The 26,575-nt window shown below is 41.8% G+C and overlaps 1 protein-coding gene across 1 annotated transcript in view; it reads left to right on the forward strand.

Moving 5' to 3' along the window:
- Positions 1–26,575, forward strand: part of LOC126203509 (putative fatty acyl-CoA reductase CG5065) — a 90,118-nt gene that overhangs the window by 28,597 nt on the left and 34,946 nt on the right. The window contains exon 4 of the mRNA XM_049937835.1: positions 7,057–7,249. Coding sequence (XP_049793792.1) covers positions 7,057–7,249 — 193 coding nt within the window. The remainder of the gene's footprint in view (positions 1–7,056; positions 7,250–26,575) is intronic.

Genomic DNA, 26,575 nt, shown 5'->3' on the forward strand with positions numbered 1-26,575 from the left:
TGAGGTGAGATGGAGCTACATTGGGAGATGGAATGAAGGACATACTGAAGGAGAGAGTGACTAATGTAGCAAGGAGAAATAAGGCCACCATGGAATGACACACTGCACAGTTAATTGGTTTGGCACAAGAGGTTTTGAACAAGACATGGGCACTTGGAGGTTAGCAACATAGGTAACACACCTGGTAAAGATGACACCAAATAGTGTGTACCTGGACCTTAAAGTTATATGGGCGTGAGTGGAAGTTTTGGCTAAGGAAATGGCAATAGCAAGATTTCTGCAGTCTTTAGCCAGTAGCTTGTGGGTTGCTCAGGTAGGAGTAACAGATCTGCAGGAAGATGTCTTACATGTTGCACACGGGCAGTTGAGTCCAACTCTGTTACGGTAATACCAGATCAGTTCTTGGTGTGCCTGCAGAAACTGCAGGACGACATGCTGCTGGAATTTGAACAAATAATTGAACCATACAAATCAAATCTGCCATCCTATTCAACATAACAGCAGTTAAGATTAGGATGGATCTTGCACAATTGTATGTATTAATAAGATTTCTAATTATCAACTAGAGAGCCAGATTCAAATGTTACACCATACACTCATACATGTTACAGGGGAGAACCTTGAAAAAGTTAGTCCAAGTAAAGACAAAGGATATACTGCTGATTGCGAAAGATGATGGTAGCCATGAAGTGATGTCACTAACTGAACTCAAACATTGTTATGTGAGAAGGCTACTATCTGCCTGACCCAGATGGTGTATACAGATACTGGGACATTTGACATGCAGGTAAATCAGAAGGTCAGGACTGTCCACATGAGATTCTAGAGCCACAACCCTAGTTCCAGCAAATGGGTCCACACTGGGTTTATTCTGCAAACATTACCAAAGATGTAGTAGTTAACTGATGTGGAAACACAGGTTCACAGGAGCTAAATGTTTGAAACTGCATGAGAGTGGAATAATTACTAAAGGGATGGACTGTGATGTAACAGGTCAGACCCTTCCCCTCTCAATTGCTGTTACAGGGGAATTATGCAACTGCACTTTTACTGGCCAGGGAAGCCACTAGCGATACTTCCAGTGTGAAATCTGACCTATCCGAGAGAAACATTGGATCCTAACCTAATCCTATACTTAAACCAGCCAATACACACACAATATGGACATGTTTCAGTAGAGCAAATGCTTTCACGTGTACAGAAATATCGGGAGGAACAGCAGCACGCAGCCTAGACCATAAGTGTCACAGCCACAGGCATGATGTTGGTGGTGACTCTGTTTTGCATAGCCTTTGTCTACCTTAGGCAGTGGGCCATTTGTCAATGTGATACTACAGTACATTTGGTACCACTGGATACTTCATACAAAAGAAGCTATGAAAGGTGCAAGAAACTGGGTATAGTAATAAGAGAATTGAGTTGTTGTATATAATTAATTGTGATTCAGAAGACAAGGGAATCTGAGTGTTCTTAAAATGAGCATTGTTGCTTACAGTACAACACGCCATAAAGACAAAATGAGTGGATGTATACGTAAATAGTTGTTAAGTGTTTTGGAGGGATTAACACTTATGAGGTAGCTGAAATGAGAACAGAGGTTTTACGCAGTAGAGTGAGGAGAGACGCATGAACCAATAGGCTAAAATTTGTAGAGGGACTGTGCGGCTTTTGAGCATTGTGCTTAATGTAAGAGGAAAATTGTAAATAATCTGTGTCTGTTGTAGGCTGGTCACAGGTTCAGACCCAGATCTGAGTCTTCCAAAGACAGGAGGTATGTAATGCTGTTGCTGTTTTTGTGCATTACTAGGTGAGAAGCACCTCCACTGCTGCCATATGTGAAGGATGTGGGCAGGCACAGAGGAGCTGATATCTAATTTCACAAGCAATCCTGTTTGTGATAGCTGGAACTCCAAGTGTTTTCAGTTGACACCACATTGGACAACTTGGATGACAATGATGATGAAGAAGAAGAAGAAGAAGATGATGATGATGATGATGATGATGATGACAAAACAACATCCAGTCCACGAGTGAAGAAGATCTGCGACATGGCTGGGAATTGAACCTGGGCCCATTGCATGGCAGTCAGACATGTTGCTACGCAGCTAGGGGGTAGACTGTTAATCATTATAAATATCCTCTGATGCTAGCACCCTTATGCACAGTCTGACAGCACCATTGACAACATCACATCCATGCAAGTCTCTATCATATGATGGGCCAACCAGCGAGCAGCCGACACCAGTCTGGGCAGCCCTCTCCATGGTTCTAAGTCACATATGTGGACATTGGATGAGCCCTCCTCAGACTCCTTGACAGCAACCAAATTCCTGTATTTGAGGGCAGTAGTTCACAGCCAGGGCTGTACAGCCACCGTTCATCCACACCAGGGCAAGCATCTAGTCTGGTACCTGTGGATGCCTACGAGAATTCAGCAGACATTTGCGTTGCTGGCACTGCTCACTCAGGGCCAAATAATGCTAACTCAGGCAAGTACCAACAAGTGAGGTAAACAGTGTCAGCAAAGCAGGACATGGACGTCAAATGGCTATCCCACCACCGTGACCTTCTGATGTCATCGGCACCACTGGTAGACCACACGTCTGCTTGAGGCATGTCTGGAGCATCACAGCACTACAGCATTGTAGCTCGAGAATAAATAAAATATGTTTTATCTTACATCAGAGTCTTCCTATCCACCTGTGGCCAGCACCACCACTTCCACAAACTGCCACTCCGCCATCTCTACACCATAATGATCCCACTCGCCCCAGGTTGCTATATTACGAAATTAGTTGAATTTACAGTACTAAACATTTTCTATGAAGGATGATGTTTCCTTTACGTGATTTAACAGCCACTATAGCAGAGACAGAGATCAGGTAAGTTGTATTTGCTACACAAGTATGAAGTGAACAAACAGTTTAGTAAATTTGAAACTATGATTTGACAGAAAATAGTGAAAAGGGAAACATAGGAAATGATACAGATGGCAATAAGAAAGATCAAAAGAAATATGAAACACAAGGCAGCAACAAAAAAGATGGCCAGCATGAAGTATAGGACAGCAGGTGCCAAGTGCTGATATAAATATGGTAAAAAGAAAGTCCTGATGGAATGTAAATATTTAAAGACTGCAGGTAACAAATCACCAAATAGCAGAGGTGCTGAGTCATCAAAAAACTGAAAACTTTGCTAGCTTTCAGACAAATCCTTTACAGAACTATGCAGTGACCTGTGCATTGTAGCTTGATTCACTGTTCACTGTCAGAGCAATTTAGCCATTTGTGTGTGTGTGTGTGTGTGTGTGTGTGTGTGTGTGTGTGTGTGTGTGTGTGTGTGTGTGTGTGTGTGCGCCCAATATCTGATCAAAACTATCCAGACACCTATACACCTATTAGTGGACGTCAATATGGCATGTGTCCACCCTCTACCTTTACAATAGCTTGAAATCTGCTGGGATCAATTTTAGGGTGTCAGAGTGTCTGTGGAGCAATGGCAGCCCATTCTTTCTCAAGGATCAAGAAGGTAGTGGTGTTATGCTGAGAACTGGAGGGAAGTCACCATTCTAACTCATTCCAGAGGCATTCCATTCGATTCAGGTCAGGACTCTGGGCAGGCCACTCCATTTCAGGAATTTTATTGTCCACAAACCATTGCCTCAGAGATGCTGCTTTACAACAGGGTGCATTGTCATGCTGATACAAACTATCAATATTATGAGAAGGAAAGTTACTACTCACCATATAGTGGAGAGGCTGAGTCGCAGATAGGCAAAACAAAAAGAGTCTCGCGATTATAGCTTTCGGCCGTTACGACCTTCGTCAACAATACACACACACACACACACACACACACACACACACACACACACACACACACACACAGTCTCAGGTAATGGAAACCACACTTGATGAAGGCCTTAATAACCGAAAGCTGTAACTGTGAGAACCTTTTTGTTGTGCCTATCTGTGATTCAGCATCTTTGATGTATGGTGAGTACCAGCATGCACGCACACACGCAAATGCAACTGACACACAAAACTGCAGTCTCAGGTAACTGAAACCACACTTGACGAAGGCCTTAATGGCTGAGAGCTGTAACTGTGAGAATCTTTTTGTTGTGCCTATCTGCAACTCAGCATCTCTGATATATGGTGAGTAGCAACTTTCTTTCTTATAATATTGTTACATTCCATCCTGGATTTTCCACTGTTTGATACAAACTATCATCATACCCAAACTGCTATTCTACTGTACACAGTACACATTGCTGTAAAATGTGTTCAGATTCTTCCACATTTAGTATTTTCTTAAGCATAATAAAGGGCCATATCCTGACCATGAAAAACCCCTGGATACCATAGCACCTTCGCCTCCTTACTTCACTGTTGGTCCTATATGTGACAGCAGATAACATTCTCCAGGCATTCATCAAATTCAAACTCTTCCTTTGGATTGTGATAAGTTATAATGACAGTGTTGGAATGAAATTTTCAGTGGAATCTACCCTGATATGAAACTTCCTGGCACTTTAAAACTGCTTGTCGGACTAAGATTCGAACTCAGGACCTTTGCCTTAGATGGTGTAGTGCTCCACTGACAGAGCCACCCAATCACGACTCACAAGCTGTCCTCACAGTTTTACTTCCACCAGTACCTCATCACCTACTTTCTGTACATCACAGGTGGTCTCCCACGAAACTTGCTAGACTAGCAGTCCTGGAAGAAAGGATATTGTGGAGGCATAGCTTAGCCACAGCCTAGGCGATGTTTCCAAAATGAAATTTTCAGTCTGCAGTGGAGTGTGAGTTGACAGGAAACTTCCTGGCAGATTAAAACTGTGTGCAGTAGAGCTTCTGCAGAGTTTGGAAAGTCAGAAATGAAGTACTGGCGGAAGTAAAGCTGTGAGGGTGGGCCACGAGTCATGCTAGGGTATCTGTCAGTAGAGCACTTGCCCGTGAAAGGCAAAGGTCACGAGTTCAAGTCTCAGTTCAGCAAACAGTTTTAATCTGCCAGAATGATTTACAGTGACAGTGGTTCATCACTCCAAATCATTTGTTTCCAGTCATCCATTGTCCAGTGATGTTGCTCTTTTACACCACCTCAAGTTTCACCCAGCAGTCACTACAGAAATGTATGGCTTATGAAGAGCTGCCCAACCATTGCACTCCATTCTTTTTAACCTGTATACCACCATTGTGCTGGACGGACTGCTGATAACATTCTGAGACTCACAAGTAATCCTTGCCCTGATTTCATGCCATTTTTACAACCAGCCTCCACCATGGTTGATGATCTCTGTCTGGCACTACATGATGTCTGCATGGTCTTGGTTTAGCTGTGGCTGTTCTTTCACAATCAACTAGCAACAATCGACTTGGACAGCTTTAGGATGGTTGAAATGTCCCTGATTGGTTTGTTAATCAGATGACGTTCAGTGAGTATTCCACATTCAAAACTACTGACCTCTCCTAAAAGACCCATTACTGCTTCTCTATTGACAACACAATACACCTTGCCGCCTTTTGTACTGTCTGGTCTCCTGTCGTAGTATCTATTCATCAGTTACACATTACAAAGGAATGTCTGGATACTGTTGATCAGAAACTGTATATGCTTATGAGAGTACTGGAAAGTAATGACTGAATTTTTCATTCTCTTCTCAAGATTGGTTGATATATTACATCTGAAGCATATTACTCGGTCAACTTTCCCACTTCGCTGACTCAAATTGCAAACTCAAATTGCAACCATCTGTCACTAGAGGGCTTCAAACTGTGCAAACTCTTTGCTACTAGAGGGTTCTGAATTGTAGTGTGTAATATGGCAGTGTGTAACCTAGCTATGCTGGTGCACTACAAGACCATCAGAAAGCTAAAAAGCACACATTTTAAGAGTTTGCCGGCCGCTGGTGGCCGAGCGGTTCTGGCGCTACAATCTGGAACCGCGCGACCGCTACGGTCGCAGGTTCGAATCCTGCCTCGGGCATGGATGTGTGTGTTGTCCTTAGGTTAGTTAGGTTTAAGTAGTTCTAAGTTCTAGGGGACTTATGACCTCAGCAGTTGAGTCCCATAGTGCTCAGAGCCATTTGAACCATTTTTTTTAAGAGTTTGTCCACACATGGAGCACTCTCTCCTTCAGCATGACAACATCAAACCACACACGAGTGCTGCGACAGTCTGACACCTCAGGTTCACTGTCGTCGATCATCTTCCGTACAGTCCCAACTTGGCCCCATCCAGTTTTCATCTTTTTCCAGAACTTAAAGAGTACCAACAATGTGGGAAAACATAGATTGCTACTTACCATAAAGAAGACACATTAAGTTGCAGACAGGCACAATTAAGGAAGACACTTGTGTAAAGCTTTTGGCCCCAGCCAAAACCTTTATGTATGTGTCCTTTAATGATGCCTATCTGCAACTTAACATGTCTTGTTTATAGTAAGTAGCAGTCTATTTTTCCCTACGTTATTGATAGTCCTACCTGGAGTTTCCATTGTGGAAAACTTACCACACCTTTAACAACTTCATTTTGATAGTGATTGAGTGGTGCAAGCAGACATGAGGCTGTAGTTGGACCAACTAAGTCAAACATTCTACAGTGACAGTATCAATAAGCTGGCCTCTCATTTGGAGAAATGTGTTCATCACTAGAGTGACTATGTTGAGTAATAAATATGTGGACATGAAGAATAGAGACTTAGAACATTAATTAAGTTTGTTTTATTCAAAAATGTTTAAGAGTTTTCACGTAAAAATTTCTGAGGTATTACTTTGCAGCACGCCCTCATATGTATAACTCTATAGCTCTGTAGAACAATTCACCTGAGAGCTCTTTAAAGACACAGAACAGAAGAAATAGAAATGAAAAGACTGTCACTACAATTTAAGGACCTTTCTATTATCTATGATAATACTGAATATTTTCTATCATTATTTAGCTCTGAAGTGGGCATGCTCATTTCATTAAGATTGTGCAGAGTATTTCTGTTTATTAGTGTCTATAATGTTACAAAGCTTTGTCAATATTTGTCATTCTTTTCTCATAACAGTTTGTCCTGCCTTGAAAGACCCCTTTCCAGGATGGGTGGATACCCATAATGGACCTATGGGATTATTAATTGGAGCTTCCTCGGGAATCCTGCGGTCATTGCGAGGCGATGGTAACATGCATACTGATCTTCTGCCAGTGGACTTTGTTGCCAATTCTCTGATAGCAGCTGCATGGGACACAGCTGGCAACAAGTATGTATTGTTCTGACATTGCACATAGCATGCACTGCCGAATTTAATGATCAGTTGACTGCAAAAGGCAACAATGTAAGACATAGTTTTGAATGGTTATTCTTTACTTTCTTTCAGACTGTGTTATGGTTATTACTTTCCTTTCTCAGACATTATCTTTGGTTAAAAATGGAAAGTGACGTGGACCTTGATCAAGCGTGACTTCCTTTTAACTGTACGGTATATGTTACATTGCATTTAGGAACTTTTGAGTAATTGAACATGTATCAATAATTACAGATTTCTGTAGTTGTATATATACGTTTGGATGTAGCTGTATTGTGTTGATGTACTGGTGGATATTGTGTGGTATGACTCCTGTAGTTGATAGTATAATTGGTATAATGTCAACTTTATCCTGATGCCACGTGTCCTTGACTTCCTCAGCCAGTTGGATGTATTTTTCAATTTTTTCTCCCGTTTTCTTCTGTATATTTGTTGTATTGGGTATGGATATTTCAATTAGTTGAGTTAATATCTTCTTTTTATTGGTAAGTATGATGTCAGGTTGTTATTACTATTATTATCATTATTATTATTATCATCATCATCATCATCATCATCATCATCATTACCACTGCCCAGTGCAAGACTGGATGTGGTATTGTGGACATGTGATGTGGTAACAAAAATGTATATGTGGAACACAGACAAATGAGAAATCATTCTAGCGATGATATGGGTTGTAAATGCGAAAATCCACTGACATAAGTGATTTTTGCAAATGTTGATTATAATGGCTTGGTGCATGGGCAGGCATCTCAGAAACAGTCAACCTGGTTGACTGTTTGTCTGCTGCTGTCGTTAGAAAATTGGACTCGCATCTGGGAGGAGCATCCATGGCTCTAATCAGCATCCAGCCATCTGAGTTCCCACAGTCATTCCAGTCAGATACTGGGATTGTTCCTTTGGCAGGGCCTGGCCAGTTTCCTTCTCCATCCTTGAAACAGTGCAAGTTTGTGCTCCATCTCTAATGATGTGGACATTGATTAAATCCCAGTCTCCTTCACTTCCCGTTTTCCTATGTTGACCCAATGACATCATCAATTATGACTGCAGCATGCACAGGCTGACTCAGACTGGACCAGGAATCAATGAAAATTGTGTCACCTGGGATGATTACTCAAGTTCCTTGCTACATTAGGTACACGGTCGTGTCCTGTTATGCTGTCATCCAGGTGAACGCCTGCTAAAATGTGCACCACGCCACAGACACAGTCCACTGGGAGCAAGTATAATGCTGTGGGGGCATTCATGTGGGCTTCCAGGGCATCTGTGGTAGTAATTGAAGGCACCTAGACAGCTATTGACTATGTGAACATTATGGTGGGCCATCTGCATCTCTTTGTGCTTCATGTCTTCCCAGCTGGTGGCAGCATGTTTTAGCATGATAACTGTCTGTGTCACAAGACCACAATTGTGTTGCAGTGGTTTGAAGAGCATGAGAGTGAACTCACTCTAATATCTTGGCTACCATATTTGCCTTATTTAAACCTGATAAAAACGTCTGGGATGCTATTTGGCACATGCTGTTAAGCATATGGCAATGATTTTTTGGCTCATCAGTGAATGTAGCTTATTTACTTGTTTCCAGTGATAAGCCTTCCATCACACCATTTTGTATCTATCCTTATTCAAAATACTGTGATAAAATATTTATTTAACTGAATGAGGTTAATAGTATGATCAACTGAAGTGTGTGATGAAAAGTGAATCTTGAATTCCTGAAACTGCAATTACCTTCCTCTAAGTTACAGAAAGAATGAGAGAGACACATATATAAGGAGAACTAGACCAGAGACAGGCATTACCAACAGTAGTCTACAACATGCATGTAAAACTGAACAGATCAAGTAAGCACAAAAGCCAGTCTGTGAGATATGAAGGCTAGAGCTCGATTGTCTTATCAGACGACATTTATGGTTCCAGAATATGAAAGGTAATGAGTAGTATTATTTTTATCATCCACTCTCAGCTAATAAAAGGAAAATACAGGATATAGAGTATTAATACATCCATCTGACGCACAACATTTGCGGCAATTACCAAAATATTGGTCTGCATAACAACATGATATGTGGTCATCTAACTAGAAAACGTTTTTTGGACATGGTAATGGCTCTGGAAGCTATCCTATTATTAAGTCACAATAATTAGAAAAGAATTTATGTGCAAAATGGTGTCAAAATGCACAGGTAATCATTTTAAGTATACAAACAAGGAGTCTCTCCCTCATAGTTGGTGCAACAGACAACACCAAAGTGCATTTGCTTTGCCTGGAGTGAACAGCACTATATATTGTAATTACTGCAGTAAATACTCAAAGTGGGCACCACTGACTTGACAGCATAACTCGAGCCATCAAACCATAGAATGGTGGATATTGGGTAGTGTTTCATTGGCTCGATCTCGGACATCTCCTGCAGCAACAACAATTCAAGCTATGTGTTCTTCCATAGTGTTTACAGGAATTTGTTACACGAGAGCCCTCACATGGCTCCAAAGATAAAAATCAGCTGGTGTGAGGTCTGAGGATCTTGCAGGCCAGTGAAAAGGTCTATTATGTCCAGTTCAGTGTCAAGGATATTGTCTGTCCAAGCATCTTCTCACTCAATTTGTGAAATGGTGCCCCATCATACTGGAAGCGCATTTGTCTTCTGGTTTGAAGTGGCACATCTTCATGAAGATCAGGAAGAACATGTTTTAGAAATACACAGTAAACACAACCAGTGGAAGAGTGGTTTGGAAGAATGTAAGACTGCACTACTTGCTTGTGAATAATTCCAGCCCAAACATTAACTGAAAATCATGCCTTAAAAAGTTGAACAGCCATACCTCAATGATTTTCACAAGACCATCCACGAGAGTTGCGACTGTTGAACACTCACTTATGCGTGAAAGTCAGTTCGTCAGTCCACAGAACAGTGTTGCATGGTCAGGAGTTAGCATTCTTTGCTGCAAAAACCATATGACAAAGTCATTCTGGATTGGAAAATCTGTGGGTAGACGGTCCTGTATCTTATACAACTTGTAGGGGTGACAGCGATCATCACACAGAGCTCTGCAAACACTGCTAGAACTGGGATCTACAGCACGGGCGATGGAGCGTATGCTATCTGAAATACTGTTGTCGAGCATCTGTAGTACTCATTCCTCGAAAATTGGATTACGTACACTCTGTGATCACCTCAAGCATGGAAATCTCCCTCTAATGTGTCTCTTTGATGGAGATGATGACAGAGAGAGAGAGAGAGAGAGAGAGAGAGAGAGAGAGAGAGAGAGAATTAAACTTACAGATATGTACCACCAGTTATCACACTGCCAGTCAGACTGATGACTTTTTGAGGTAAATATGCATCAGGAACCCCATATTCATTTACTTAAATGATTGCCTATGTCCAACCTATTATCCCACAAAACTTCTGTACTTATTTCTGAAAAACCTGGTATCTGTAAGAACAAAGCAAAAATGTTCTCTAACATTATTATTTATTATTCATGGACATGTGGTAAAAATGACTTATTCCACTAACTGTACCAGATAGTAGTTATAAATAGATGTCTCTGACTATCAAACTTGGTAAATTTGTGGCAATGGCTTAAAGTACATAGGTTTAAAAGATAAAGTCAATTACAGATTACCTGTACTTATATCTAATACAAAAATGTGTGAACAATATTAGTTAGTACTAGTAAACCTAGTTAATTTAAGATAACAAATGTGTCCACTAATCCACAAATCACAAACATATATCATGAATCTCTTTACAGTGTATATTTTCTATTCATCAAAAGCATCCATTTATGAAATACAGTAAGAGAAACTTGTAAAACAGATGTATTCTCTGCATAAGTATTATAATGAAACATTTGACTGAATTAGTGTCCTTTACGACGGTCGACTCAACTAAATCACTTATTTATTTGACTGAACTAGTGTCCTGTACAATGGTTGCTTTAAAATATAATTATCAAAACCAAAGAACAAATATGAGCATGTCTCCAAAAAGCAGGAGCTTTGTGTTGACAGAACTGAAGTTAAATGCAAGCACATGAAGCTTTTTCAACATTGCCACTATTTTAGTGACTGGTTTTGCCCTTTCACAATGCCAAATTTTGAATGCGAAGGAATAAATAAATTCTTGTGATATAAGGTCAGCTGTATAACCAGCATCAGTATTGCCAACTAGCTACACTTGGGGTACTCTATACATTAACCTTTTATTTTGATCAATTGATGGAAAATTATCTTTAGCATTTACTAATTTCCATTATTATCATCATTCAAAAACTTGCTCACACTTTTCACTGCAAACAAAATATCTGGTTGCATGATAACAGAAAAAACCAGAGTGATTCAAGTTTTCCACAGTACGGTATTCTATCAACATCAGATACTTTGTTAGTGGGTAATAAACTCACATGAGGATTGAGGATTGGCTGGAACACTCAAACAATTTACATGGACCATTCTGAACTTCTCAATTATTCTTCTCATGTACTCACATTGATGTATTAACATCTTCTTTCTTGCACAGTCTCCTCAATTTCCATGCCAACTAAACAATGACTATCTCAGATTCTAATATAAAATGATCCTTTTAGTGATGTGACAACCAATTTTACTAATCATTTTCCTGTACTTTGAGGTTGTAAGTCACTCATCTACAAACAACTCTAACGAAGCAACTTCACTCCTTATTGTGGCACAGGATAAGCACAAGTCAGTGTCATTTGCTTCAAAATTACACTTCAAAAGAAAATCTAGAAGGTGGTGCACAGACCACTGATCTGATGGTGCCCACATATCACCAATCATTCTTGTAAAAGAGAGTTTTTCTTTAGTCATATTTCATTCCCTCCAGAAAGCAAAGCATCAGCCCTTGTATAACTTCACTCTTACTAGCCAGGCAAGTGTAGCTGTCACTGGGGTGAGGGCATCCCAATTCATAATAACAATTTGTCTCATGGTACATTATTTTTGAACTTATGCAAATACGCAGTCATGCCAAGAAGTTACATGTGTGCCTGCAGGGAACAACATTATTCTGACATCAGTGTTTCATGTATCCTACAGTACATACCCCAAATCAGTGAGCTTCATCAGCCTCTTTAGTAGAGTGATGAACTTTTGGAGCTGAAGGTAACCAACAATTTTGTGTGTTTTTGTGGACCTGAAAGCATTTACTTTATGCTCATAGGTCAATAACAATATTCAAAAATCTTATGCAAATCATTTTATTGCATATAAACATTTTTGTTTTTGTCTCATAGACCTCATTGTGAACATTCACTGTCCCTACTCTGAGAAGGTCTCAAATTAAACCTAGAATGGATCAAACAGGAACAGGTAGGAAGCACAAATTACAGAGTGAGATGTGGCAGTCTGCATATAGCTGGACCAATTTAGCACAAGTTACAGAGTGAGATGTGGCAGTTTGCATACAGCTAGACCATTTTTTTTTCCCTTGCATAGTCTGTGAGAGGTTTGCGGCCTGCTATACCAGCAAGTCTGTACAACCTGGCTCTAGAAACTTCTAGCTTTCTCTAGGTTGTGTGGCAGTTTCTCAAGCTTATAGACCACAGAATTCTTTGTGTCAATCACCAGCACTTCAGGTACTTCTATATATATTTCTTCCTCAAGGTGTCCATGTAGAAATTCAGTATGAAAAGTGAACTGTATCACTTCCAGTTCTTTGTTTGTGGAGTGAATCGTACCATATGACTGCAAAAAGAAGGTCTCATTGCAATTGACCCTGTATTCCTGTTTGAAGCTTCTCACACAAAGTCACACTTTGTACCTTGTAATCTTACCATTTGTGTCAGACAAGACCATTAAAACACACTTGAAACAATAACTTGCTGGCTGTTGGATTGAGAGCTGACCTTCCAAGTTTTGTTGTACTCATGAGCATCCATTTCTTTTAACTAACTCCATCTGAACAGGCCTCGAAGGCTCAACAGTACTGACTGATCGTCATCCCCCCCCCCCCCCTAAGCCCACAGGCATCACTGGATGCAGATATGGAATGGAGAAGGGTATGGTCAGCACACCACTCTCCCATCCGTTGTCAGTTTTTGTGACCAGAGCCACTATTTCCCCATCAAGTAGCTCCTCAATTGGCTTCACAAGGCCTGAGCGCACTTCACTTGCCAGTAAAGTGCTAACCGAGCCCAACAGTGCTTAACTTTGGTGATATGATGGGAACTGGTGTTACCACTGTGGCAAGGCCATTGGCCATCCAGTTCTTTTGAGTAGGGACTGGTAAGTGCTACCTTGAAACTGTTAGGAGCGTCATGTTGGATGAAATCAACTTCTTATCTAGCTGGCTTACAAATTGCAGAACAGTCTTGCAGCCATGTCAATTATACTTCAAAAGGCAGCTCTTCAGTTAGCTGTTGTGATACATGCTACAGGAAGAACAAACACGATTTATGGAACATAGTACTTTATAGAGCAACACATAAGATACAATGCAGTACAGACTGTCCATAGCAATGAAGATGTTGACTGGACAACAGTAATACAGGCTACAAAATAAGCTGAGCACTCATTGTGATCGCTTAAATAATACTCTTTTCTTGGCGTCTCACCAGAGTGCACCAAGGGGCTGACCCAGGTGACCTCTATAAGCACGCCTGTGAACTGTACACATGTGTGATCTGTGAAATCACATACATCACGAGTGAAGGTACATCACTCCTCCTTTCTAGGGAGTTGAAAACCACATACATACATAAAAAAAACTAGGCACTGAAAATATGTGGTACAGAAAAAGTGCATGGTACAGAAAAATGCATGGCACAGAAAAAAACTATCAGCACTAGACAGCAATGTAAACGAAAAAGCACTGGTACCATAAAAAAAAAGCACTGATTTCTCAAGGCAATGAGATTTAAAGTCACGGACACCACCAACGATGGCACTGATGTCCACTTCATCACACGACGATGCTGGCTGCTGCAGCACATGGCGGGCAATTGCCGGTAAGTAGGGGCAGAAGTGATGAGGGGACAGGTTGGCACACTGTGTCCCCCTTTTGTGAGTGGACATAAAGCAGGATTGGGGTCAGCATCTCCATAGTGATGTCCTCGTTGAGGTCAGCAGTCAGCACTGCAGGCATCATCGGGGGCATCAGAGACGACGGTCACACAGGACCCGGCAACAGAGACGGGAGTGGTTGCGGCATCAGGTGTACGGGGGCTGCTCTGGCAATGACAATGTGGGAATGGGAGTGGAGGCAGGAACCGCAGATAGTGATCTACCAGGCAGCAGCCCTCTGCAGTGCAATGCAGACCTTCTCTGACACAGGAACAGGCATCGGAAGCAATGGGGACAGGGAAGGCAATGGGCCCTCCGGAAAAGACTCTGCTGTGTGCAGCACAGCTGGTTTAAGTCACACGTCATCCATCCATCGAGAGTATGGACGATGCACAGGTGCTGGCCCTGACACTTGATGGTGGCAAAAATCCAATTTGGCTGGCAGCCAAAACCCCAAGCCCAGACAAGCACCCCCAGCCGGAATCTTCGCAGATTTGGCAATTCTGGCAGACGCAGCATAGGATGCAGCATGTGAAGGAGGGTCCACAGTTGGTGTCTATGTAGCAGCTTCACGGGGCTCTCATCTCCCACTGGAGTGAAATGGTATAAACTCAATAAATGGACTAAAGTAGCTTCTGTGGACCTGTCAGATACATACTTCCAGATCTGAGTTTTAAATGTGCGAACAATGTGTTAGGCCTCACCATTAGCCTGAGTATGAAACGGGGAGCCGCGAGATGAGAAACACCACTATCCTGAAAAAATTATGCGAATTCTCAAGAAACAAACTGGGGGCCATTATTGGTAACCACACTATACAGAAGTCCCTCAATTGCAAAAATCTAAGACAGGCCCGAAATAGTGACTGCCGTGGATTGTGGATGGACAATGCGCACATGGGGAAATGTGGAATAGGTGTCTAGCACAATGAGCCGATACTTATTTAGGAAGGGCCCAGCAAAATCAACATGTAGACACTCCCATGGGTGCTGCAGCATCAGCCAGGGGGATACAGACACCTGTGGGGCCACCTGTTGCTGAGCACAGTGAGTGCAAGTGGTGATAAGCTGCATAATGTCTCATCTATGCCTGGCCAATACAGATGCTGGCAGACCAATGCTTTGGTGTGAGACATCTTCCAGTGACTGACATGCAGAAGCTGTAGTACATTACAGCACACGGAAGCAAGAAGCAAAACCCTGGGAGCAGCATCCTCCGTAGTTAACAAAAGAACCCTGTCAAACACAGAAAGGCAGTGCCGGAGGAAGAAGTAATTACATATGAGCCAGGGTTTTTCTGGTCAACTGTGCAGCACAAAAGAGAGGACCAACCAAGTATAGGATCTGTGATGACAGTTGATGCTATCGTGGCACTAATGAAGGGAAAACCATCGACCGCATTCTGGTTCTCAATGTCTAAATAGAAACAAAGCAGATAATTCTGATCAGACGCCAGGTCCGGCCTGATCAGAAGGCAAGATAAGGCATCGGCATTGTCTTGTCGGGCCATCAGCCGGTAATGAATCTGAAAACGATAACAAGAGAGGAAGTAAGCCCAGTGCTGCAATGACGCACATGCTTGTCCGGTATGGGAGCAGAAGGATTAAAAAGAGCAACCAGTGGCTTGTGATCTGTGATTAAATGGAACTTAAAACCATACAAGAAGAAGTGAAATTTCTTGAGAATGAACTTAATTACTAAAGCCTCTTTCTCAATCTGAGAATACTGCTGCTGAGCAGGAGTTAAAGGCTTAAAAGTATAAGCAACAGGTGGTTCAGATCTGTCCACTTATTTGTGTGCCAACACTCTGCCAAGACCAGGCTGAGAGGCATCAGTAGCCAACACAAAATGCTGACACAACTGAAAAGTGGACAGACACAGATTTAAGCAAGGTAAATACTCGATCACAAGCTGGGAACCAAAAAAAAAAGGCACATTTTTATGCAAAAGTGCTTGCAGTGGCTGAGCAACAGTGGATGTGTCCAGTAAAAACTTACAGTAGTACGCAACTTTACCTAGAAATGCCTGCAGTTCCTCAATGGGGGTCAGCCATGGCAATACTGCAATTGCCGCAACATGGTGATGCAATGGCTTGACCTCTGTGTGAGGAACCTCAATTGATGGCTGAAAAAAGTGAGACTTGGCAACACTGTACTTGAGACCTGCAGACTGCGAAACAGAAAACAATAATCAGAGGTTGCTAAGGTGGTCTTCGGTAGAAGAGTCTGAAACAATGATAGTGTCGAGGTAATTGATGCAGCTGGGCGCAGAGGCTGTCAGCTGTTCTCAAATGTTGAAAAATTGCAGAAACACTAGAGACACCAAAAGACCAAGCACTGATATTGGTAAAAGCTAAAAGGTGTATTGACAATGAGAAAGTGTCTAGGGGCCTCATATAAGGGGAGCTGGAGTTATGCTTCTGACAAATCAGTCTTCGGAAAGTACTGGCCACCTGATAATTTTGCGAGCAACTTGTCAGGGCAGGGCAAAGGGTACGTATCTATCACAGAAAAAAATGCAAACTGGCTCTGAGCACTATGGGACTTAACATCTGAGGTCATCAGTCCCCTAGAAATTAGAACTACTTAAACCTAATTAACCTAAGGAAATCACACACATCCATGCCCGAGGCAGGATTCGAACCTGCGACCGTAGCAGTCGTGTGGTTCCGGACTGAAGCGCCTAGAACCGCTCGGCCACCGCGGCCGGCTATCTATCACAGACTGTACATTAAATGTGACAGTGAAGTCTCACAGAGGCAAAGATTACACTCAGATTTTTAATGATGACCAATGGTGTAGTCCATTCTACTGGAAGAAATAGGCTCCTGGAGGGTGGGGAGGGGGTGGGGGGTGTGGGGAAGAGGGTGGACGGACCCTTTCACAGTAATGTGGGCATGAAAATCAGTAGCCACCCAAGATCTGGGGAAAATGGAGACAAAAACTCAGAGCAGAAGGACTCCAGTTGCTGATATGGAACTTGATCTGACACTAAATTTACTTCATTGGCAATGGTGAAACCAAATGTGTTATACACATCTAACCAGAACAGGTCTGCAGTGCGGAAATGATCCACAACAAGGAAGGTGAGAGTGTGAATAACAGATATGTAATACAGGTGCAGAGAACTGACCTAGGATAGAAATCTGCTGTTTATTATAGCTAGCCAACTTCTATGAAATATGTGTGAGGTGAGGGGGACCCACATCCCCTTACATTTGTGTGTTTACTCAAGTCACTGCAGCTTCTGTGTCTACTTGCATTTTTAGGGGTTTATTAAACATACACAAGTCAATAAAAAATTTGTTCAAGGAGACAGTCACTGTAGAGATGCAGTTTATGTCCCTCAGTACTACTGTGTCCAACAAGTTTAAAGAGGAGTTACACACCAATGCAATGTGGCCTTTCTTTAGACACGTGTTGCAAACAGCCCAATGCTTAGGGCACACAGCAAGCTTGTGTTGGATGAAGCAGCATGGTCAAGATGGAAGGGGGGCACACAGCTGCTGTTGTGAAAGGCCTGTTGCTGCCACGGCCTATCTGTCAGTGCCCCGTGTGACTCTGAGTCGAAGGTTGTACTGTGGCAATGGCTTCCCTGTCATCCTGAACACTTGGAGCATGCCTAACAGTGATTGACTGAACAACTTCTGATACACCCCCCCCCCCCCTCCCACCCTCACAGAATCTGATTGCCAATGCCCGTGACACTTCAAAGCACTGTGCTATATTGAGCACATCTGAAAGCATCAGGTACTCACATTAAAGCACTTTTTCATGGACTTCCCTGTCTGGGGCCAGAAAATAACATTATGCACCATGTGACCAGCGTAGGACTCTACTAGTGATCAATTTACAATGATGGCTCAACCCATGTAATTCTGCAGACAGGCTTCTTAAGATTGGTTTGGGTGTTTCTGACAATAATAAAATTCTACATGCATTGCAATTATGTGCATTCTGTCACAGTAATAGCCTGAGAGAAGCTTGCACTTTTCATCAAATGATAAGCTTGCTGGTACTTTCAAAGGTGCAAGTTGCAGTGAAAGCCAGGAAAGAAGAAAGCCCTACACAGGCTTGCATCACCCAGATGAAAATCCTGGAAATGTTCATACAACTGTGTCTCGTGGGAGCCCAATCTTCAGCCAATTTATCACATGCTGGAAAGGGTGAAAGTTGCCGTGACAGGAGAGTAGTCTGCAGTGAACATCCAGAAACCAGTTGATTGAGAGCGGTTGCAAGAGCCTGCTGTTGTTCCGTGAAAGCTTGATGCTGGGCAATGATACACTAAAGAGCCAAAGAGACTGGTACACCTTCCTAATATTGTGTAGGGCCCTGCAAGCATGCAGAAGTGCCACAACACAGCATGGCATGGACTGCAATAATGTCTGAAGTAGTGCTGGAGGGAATTGACACCATGAATCCTGCAGGGCTGTCCATAAATCTGTAAGAGTATGAGGGGGTCGAGGTCTCTTCTGAACAGCATGTTGCAAGGCATCCCAGATATGCTCAATAATGTTCATGTCTGAGGAGTTTGGTGGACAATAGAAGTGTTTAAACTTGGAAGGGTGTTCCTGGAGCCACTCTGTAGCAATGCTGGATGTGTGGGGTGTCACATTATCCTGCTGGAATTGCCCAAGTCTGTCGGGATGCACAGTGCACACAAATGGATGCAGGTGATCAGAGAGGACACTTACAAATGTGTCACCTGTTAGTCACATCTAGACATATCAGGGGTCCCATATCACTCCAACTGCACATTCCCCACGCTATTACCGAGCCTCCATTAGCTCAAACAGTCCCCTGCTGACATGAAGGAGCCATGGATTCATGAGGTTGTCTCCATACCTGTACACGTCCATATGCTCAATACAATTCGAAACAAGACTTGTCTGACCAGGCACCAAGTTTCCAGTCACTAACAGTCCAATGTCAGTGTTGACGGGCCCAGGTGAGGCTTAAAGCTTTGTATCATGCAGCCATCAAGGGTACATGTGTGGGCCTTTGGCTCCAAAAGCCCATATCAGTGATGTTTCATTGAATGGTTCACACACTGACACTTGTTGATGGCCCAGCATTGAAATCTGCAGCAATTTGTGGAAGGGTTGCACTTCTGCCATGTTGAATGATTCTCTTCAGTCATTGGTGTTCCCATTCCTGCAGGATCTTTTTCCAGCCAAAGCAATCTTGGAAATTTGATGTTTTACTGGATTCCTGATATTCACGATACACTCACGAAATGGTCATACGGGAAAATACCCACTTCATCACTACCTCAGAGATGCTCTGTCCCATCGCTTATTTACTGACTATAACATGACATTCAAACTCACTTAAATCTTGATAGCCTGCCATTTCAGCAGCAGTAACCAATGTAACAACTGCACCATGCACTCATTTTCTTATGTAGGCATTGCAGACTGCAGTGCCACGTTCTGCTTGTCTAGGTATCTCTGTATTTGAATACACATGCCTATACCAGTTTCTTTGTCACTTAAGTGTATGTTGGAGTATTTCATCCGTGGAGATGTTTGTCGGGTGACTTAGCACTGACACTGACACGTGGAGAAAACATAACTCTCCTTCACTGCCAAGTTTGCTGTAGCGAGAACAAACAGGATTTATGGAACACAGTACTTTATACAGCAACACATAAATACAATGAAGTACAGGTTGCACCTAGCACTGAACACATTGACTCGACAACAGTAACACAGTTTAAAGAATAGGCTGAGTACTTGTTTTGGGTCACTTATACAATACTGTTTCTTTGGTGGCTCATCAGAGTGCACCAGGGAGCCAACCAAGGTTACATCTATAAGTGGGCCTGTGAACTGTATGGACGTGCAATCTCTGAAATCGTGTGCATCATGGGTGAAGGTACATTAATACTCTTATACTGTACTGTGGAGTCTTTCTTTTCCTGTACGTGTACTGGTCTGATGTGACCTTGCCTGTCATGATCCACCAGTTCTCATTCTTTGTCATCCTTGATTTTCACGTATATATTTTCTGCTTGTCGTGTTACTGGTGGTGTACTGCTGCTTATCTCTCTCCCTTTGATAGTGTATCTTTTAATAGTTACAGGGCTGATGTAGTTGGTGGCAGAAGGGTGCATAGGGCAAGTCTTACAGCTGGGATGGTCGCGGGGCTAGAAGCCATAGGATAGGGTAATGGGTGCAGGAATATAGGAACTGACAAGGATATTGTGGAGATTGGGAGGATGATGTAAAACTATTTGAGGTGTGGTGTGCTAAATGTCAGACAGACTGGACCTCATTTCAGGGTATGTTCATCTTTTCTCAGCATGATGGCTTCTAAAAGCAGGACAATGCAACATATCACACAGCTCACAGGGTACTTGTGTGATTCGAAAACCCCCAACATAAGTTTACTGTACTCTCCTGGCCAACAAACTCACGGATTTAAACCCAGTCAAGAATCTATGAGACCCCCTCAATTAGGCTGTTCATGCCATGGATCTTCATCCAAGAAACTTTGTGCAGCTGGGCCCGGCACTGGAGTCAGCATGACTCTGCACTGTTGTTGATAACTTCCAGACTCTCACTGACTCTCCTCCTGCATGTCTCGCAGAGGTCCACATTGCAAAAGGTGCTTATTCAGTTTTCTGAAAGGTGGTCACATTAATGTTGCTGGACAGTGTTTCTCTCCTTCTGAATCTTATTTTACAGGTAAGACTGGGACAACTAATTTGTTACTCCTCATTCTTAATGCCTCTAGTTTTTTCAGTAGTATTTTATGATCAGCATTGCCAAAAGGCTTGGACAAGTCTGAGAATATGCCTTAAGAGCTTCAAGTACTGCTTTTGCAAACTCTTTAATGGCCAATATTGTACTTTAATTTTGGAAAGCAAACTGTGTTTTGTTAAAAATGTTGTATTTATCCAGTTAACTCATTAGTATACCTTTCATATTTGACTGAATAATTTTTTAGTGCATTGGCTGTAGTAAAACTAGCTCATAGTGTTCTATACTCTCTGCATTACGTTTCTTTAGTTAGGACATATCTCATGCATGCTATAGGTACTCCAAAACACCACCTGCAATAAATGAGTCATTTTCTATGTTTGTTAATGGGGTGTGTACATTGTCTGTGCGTGCCTTCAGAAAAGAAACTGGAATCCCATCTATGCCTGCTAACTTCTTTTTCTTCTGTATTGTCTTTCTGACTTCATTCTCTGTTGTGGGAAAACATCATTGCACTTGTTGTATAACTCACTGTGGCTGCTGCATGTGTTTTAAAAGGTTTTGTTTTGCAACTTTGCTGTAGTAGCAGAGAAACTGTCATTGCAAAATCTGTAAATTCATGAGGATTTCATATTACTGTTGTTGTCATGATTTAACCTAAAAAGGGCTTGGTCCTCCTCCTGATGACAACAGGTATTTGACCATGGGTGGCCCAGGCAGTCAGTCACATTTACGCATGCTCCCTCGCAGTGGTGTGATGTCACATGCTTTGAATACCTGGGCACAGTTGGCCATTGTCGGCTGTCATCGTTTACTGATGCTATCGCCCCATGGTGGAAGACTTGTACACATCTTCTACATCACTGGGAACCAGAGATCATTCAATTTCATGCCCTCCTCATTCCTATTGAAACTCCTGGTGTGTTCAGCAATCTCTATGGCCTCTCTGTACAGCCTTTCATGATATCTGCTTGTGGCTGCCAGTACTTGAGTCCTATTAAAATGAATGTGGTGGTCTCCGGACTGCAAAGCATGTTCCACAACAGCCGATCTGTCAATCTCTTCCCTCCTACAGTGCTCTTCTAGCTGTTTTTTGACTATTCTGTTTGTAGTACCCACATATACTTCCACATGACTACATGACTCCTATAAATTCCTGCTTACTCCAGCAATTTGAGAGCATCCTTGGCCAATTTTAGGTTATTCTGCATCTTCCAGGTGGTCTGGTAGATTAACGCAATGTTCCATTTCGTCAAGATTTTTCCTGTGCTGTCAGGAACATCCTTAATGAGAGGCAGGAAAACTTTGGATTTCACATGTGCTTGTGCATCATTATGATTTTTGCGCAGCATTCTTAATTCTGTTTTTATAACAGTGGATGAATGGATGAATAATCATTCTTAAGCAATGCATTTGTGATTGTGTTTTAATTCCACATCAAGCAAAGCAAGTATGTGAGAGGACAAGCAACAAAAAGAGATGGAAACAAACACCCTGGTGGAATGATAAAACAAAGGATATAGCACAGAAGAACAATAGAGCCTTCGGGGTTGGTTCCAGAAGAGAACAGTAGAGACAAGAGAAGAGTATCAGGCAAGGAAGAAAGAAAGAAGCAAAAGAGTGGTGGCGGAGGAAAGAAGAAAGTGAAAAGAACAGCGAACCAGAATGATGGAGGAGGATACTGAAGGTTCAAAACAGGTGTTATATGGGATGATTAAAAGTAAGAGGAAGAACAATACGACAGATTATGCTTGAATGGTGGACTAAAGTGGACAAGATGTAGAGAATAAGGAGGAACCCAAGAATTTGTGGAAGGAGTATTTTGAAGAACTCCTGAAACCGAATGGAGACCTGGATGCGGAGGAACAAGCCGAGGAGAAAAAAGAGGAGGAACAGCAAATAGAAAAAGATCTTACATAGGGAGAAGTGGAAGAGGCATTGGGCAAGATTAGGGGAGGGAAGTCACCAGGTCTGGATGAGCTAAGTGTAGAGATGGTGAGAGCAGCAGGAGAGGTGGGGATATAACACAAGAGTTGCAAAACACTAAACCACATGAGCATTACCCTCTGGGAGGAATTTTAGTTGTTTATTTGACCTTGTGAATACCTAATGGACAGAGGGTATTCAAACATTAATTTCATATAAGTGGCAATTAATGGAAAACTGAAAGACTTTACTTTGGAGGTAATACTAGTATCGACATCCATACAAATGAAATAATAAATGGTCACCAGTGTAATTAGGCATCATAATTTGAAACATTATGTTTCAAGAAAACTTAATATGAGCTACTAAATTGACTTTCATTAATACTCCTTATGAATAGTGCAATGAATACACATGACTACCGGACGAACTGAGTAGTGGGTAGCAGTAGTTACTATTTACACAAATCAGCAATCATAGGAATTTTAAGAGTTATTTCACTCATAGTCATAATAGTTACATTGCAATCAATAGCTAACTCAGCAATAAGATGTTACTAAAGACTTCACGAGACTAAAATTGGGCATGACCAGCGTCCTGGTTTAACTGACATACAGACACCACAAATAAAGTTAAATGACATTACACAGACGCTTTCTATACTCACAATTTTATAGAAATGCTTCAGATTTCTTTAGCAAAGGCAATATTTAGTTTATCTTTCTTATAATAGAAAAGAATATAGTGGGGACCCATAAACTGAAACTGTCTTTACAGGTAAATTCTGTAACTACTTCAGAAACAAACTGCAATTTGCCAATATTGATTTCTAATGCCACTTGAAATAATTTATATGTTCACACTTTAAAGCAAGTAATTCAAATATCAAGTCCAATAACTTCAGAAATTAGTTCATGGTAATAATCAAAGCAAAATTACTTTTCATATAGGTTCTATTTGTGTGCCCTATTCATTATCTGTGAAGCAGGTATTTTTATGGTAACACTACACACTTTGGCACTGAACTTTAGCACATTTAGTACAGAAACAAACCATTAATTAGTTAGAAACAGGATACTCAGTTTCCGCACATTTAGGATGGGACTCTGCATTGGTTTCATGATCAGGATAATTTTAAGGTTCAAACACATGTTTATATCACTGGAATTATTATTGAAAAACAGTCACACAAACATACTGGTTCATACTATGATACATATCTGAGTTCTGAAGTTGGCGGAGCAGTGGCGCAATAGCAGTGGCAAGCAAGTCTGGTCTCACACATTTGATGTTGAATGCTCTTTATAATTTCTCACTTGGCACCCTCGATGTTAACCGTACAGTGGCTAGCCACAGACTGCATAGCGTGCTCACCCAGTAGCCACCAAGATCGACCACCAAAACCACCTTTTAATGTATGCCAGGCCACTTCTGTAGTGGAGGGGGTTCTCTACACCTTTTGTACTATACAATAAAAGATCCCTAAGCATGAACCAGTTTTCAAAGTACAATTTCCCTTTGTGAACATACATATTTTATAAAGTTTCTTTATTTTTAAACATTATTTTAGTTTCCATAATACATATATTACAAACTTCCACTTTCTCTCTGACAATACAATGACCTTCATTAGTAAAGAACAACCACTTCACAGTTACATACACATAATTACACAGTACAAACTACTTACAGTCGATATTGCTTTTACAGGGACACAACGGCTATATCGAGTAATGAAAATTGTGTGGAGACAGAATATGATCCAAGAAGACTGGGAGAAGGGAATAACTGTCCCAATCTTAAGAAGGGAAACAGAAAAGAGTGCAAGAACTATCAGGGGATAGCATTGAGTCATTGTGCAAAGATTTTTGGGAAAATTTTGGAAGCACGAATTTGGGCAGAATTAGAAGGAAGAATGAGAGAAGAGCAACATGTCTTCAGAACAGGAAGGTCCACGGTGGATCTAATTTTTGCTGTAAGACAACTGCAGGAACAGCACTATGAATATGGAATAGATTTACTAATGACCTTCCTGGACAATGAAAAAGCATATGATAGTGTACGTAGAAGCAAAGTGTGGGAATCCCTGGAGAACAGAGGAGTAGCAAAACAGATTATTTGGAGGATAACGGAAATGTACCATGGATGAGTGAGTTGTGTGAAAGTGGGAGGAGAGAGATCAGCTTGGACTGAACAGAAGAATGGCTTGAGGCAGGGAAGTGTACTTTCACCATTACTCTTCATTGTAGTGATGGATGACATAATGAGAACAGTAGCACAAGTAATTGGTGAAAGTAAGATGAAATCTATGGTGTTTGCAGATGATCTGATGATTTGGGGGAATAAGGAAGAGGAAGTACAAGAGCAGTTGGACGTATGGGAATGAACAGTACAAGAATATGGGATGAAATTTAGTATAAGTAAGAGTGAGATGATTATCACAACAAGAAAGAAGGAGAGAGGAACAACTGGAATAACAATTGGTGGGGAAATTGAGAGTGAAGAGTTTCAAGTACTTAGGAAGCCTGATGCAGGAAGATGGAAAAAAATGACAGAGAAATAAAAGAGTGAGGAAGAAAAGCAGAAGCATTTCGGAAGTGTGTCAGAAGCCTGATATGGAGCAAGGATGTACCCCAAATCAGTAAAAAGGTTATATACCGGACATACTATGTCCCGATTCTGACATATGCATCAGAAACCTGGGTTATGAAAGGAAGAAAGAAAGAAAAGCAAAGTACAAGCTAGTGAGATGAAATTCTTGAGAAACACTACTGGAGTGACAAAGATAGACAGGTTAAGAAATTAGAGGATCAGAGAGTTAATGATGGTGGAACCATTACAGGAGGAGATAGAGAAATCAAGGCTGAGATGGTATGGACACATTAAGAGAATGGAGGAGAAGAGGATACCCAGAAGGATGCACGAGATGAAACTGGAAGGAAAGAGACCAAGAGGAAGACCGAGAGTCAGATGGCTGAAAGGAGTAGAGGAATGCGACCAGAAGAAAGGAAAAGACTGGACCAAGGTGAAGACGGAGAGATGGTGCCAAGACAGAAGACGATGGAGAGGCCTATGTTCCATACAAACCTGGCCAGAGGCTGGAAACTGTCCAAGATGATGATGATGATGATGATGATGATGATGATCAAGCAGCTCTTGTTTGCAAATGTTTCTTGCTCTATCTGACAACATTTGTATGATGCCTTGTTATTGCTGTCGGCAGTGGTTCGAGAAGGAGGAGGATGTTGGTTTGTGGGGTGCTCAACATCATGGTCATCAGCGCCCATACAATTTTCAAATCTTTCCATTACCTGTCTTGGCACCACCCGAATAAAGATGAGATGATGAGGACAACACAAACACCCAGTCCTGGGGTGAAGAAAATCCCTGACCCGGCCGGGAATCGAACCCGGGACTCCATGATACAGAGGCAGCAATGCTAACCACTAGACCACAAGCTGCGGACTGGTGGTTTGAATCCCAGATTGCATAATGGTCTGTGTGCATGGGTTTTTTGGTAAAATGTGTGGCCTTAGCTACCATTTCTTTTTTGAAAACTAGCACATGAAGAAAATTTAATCTTCTGCCTGCCTCATCCTCTGTGGTAAACTGAATAT

This window comes from Schistocerca nitens, chromosome 9 (assembly GCF_023898315.1).
Source record: "Schistocerca nitens isolate TAMUIC-IGC-003100 chromosome 9, iqSchNite1.1, whole genome shotgun sequence".
In the NCBI taxonomy this organism is placed as follows: domain Eukaryota; kingdom Metazoa; phylum Arthropoda; class Insecta; order Orthoptera; family Acrididae; genus Schistocerca; species Schistocerca nitens.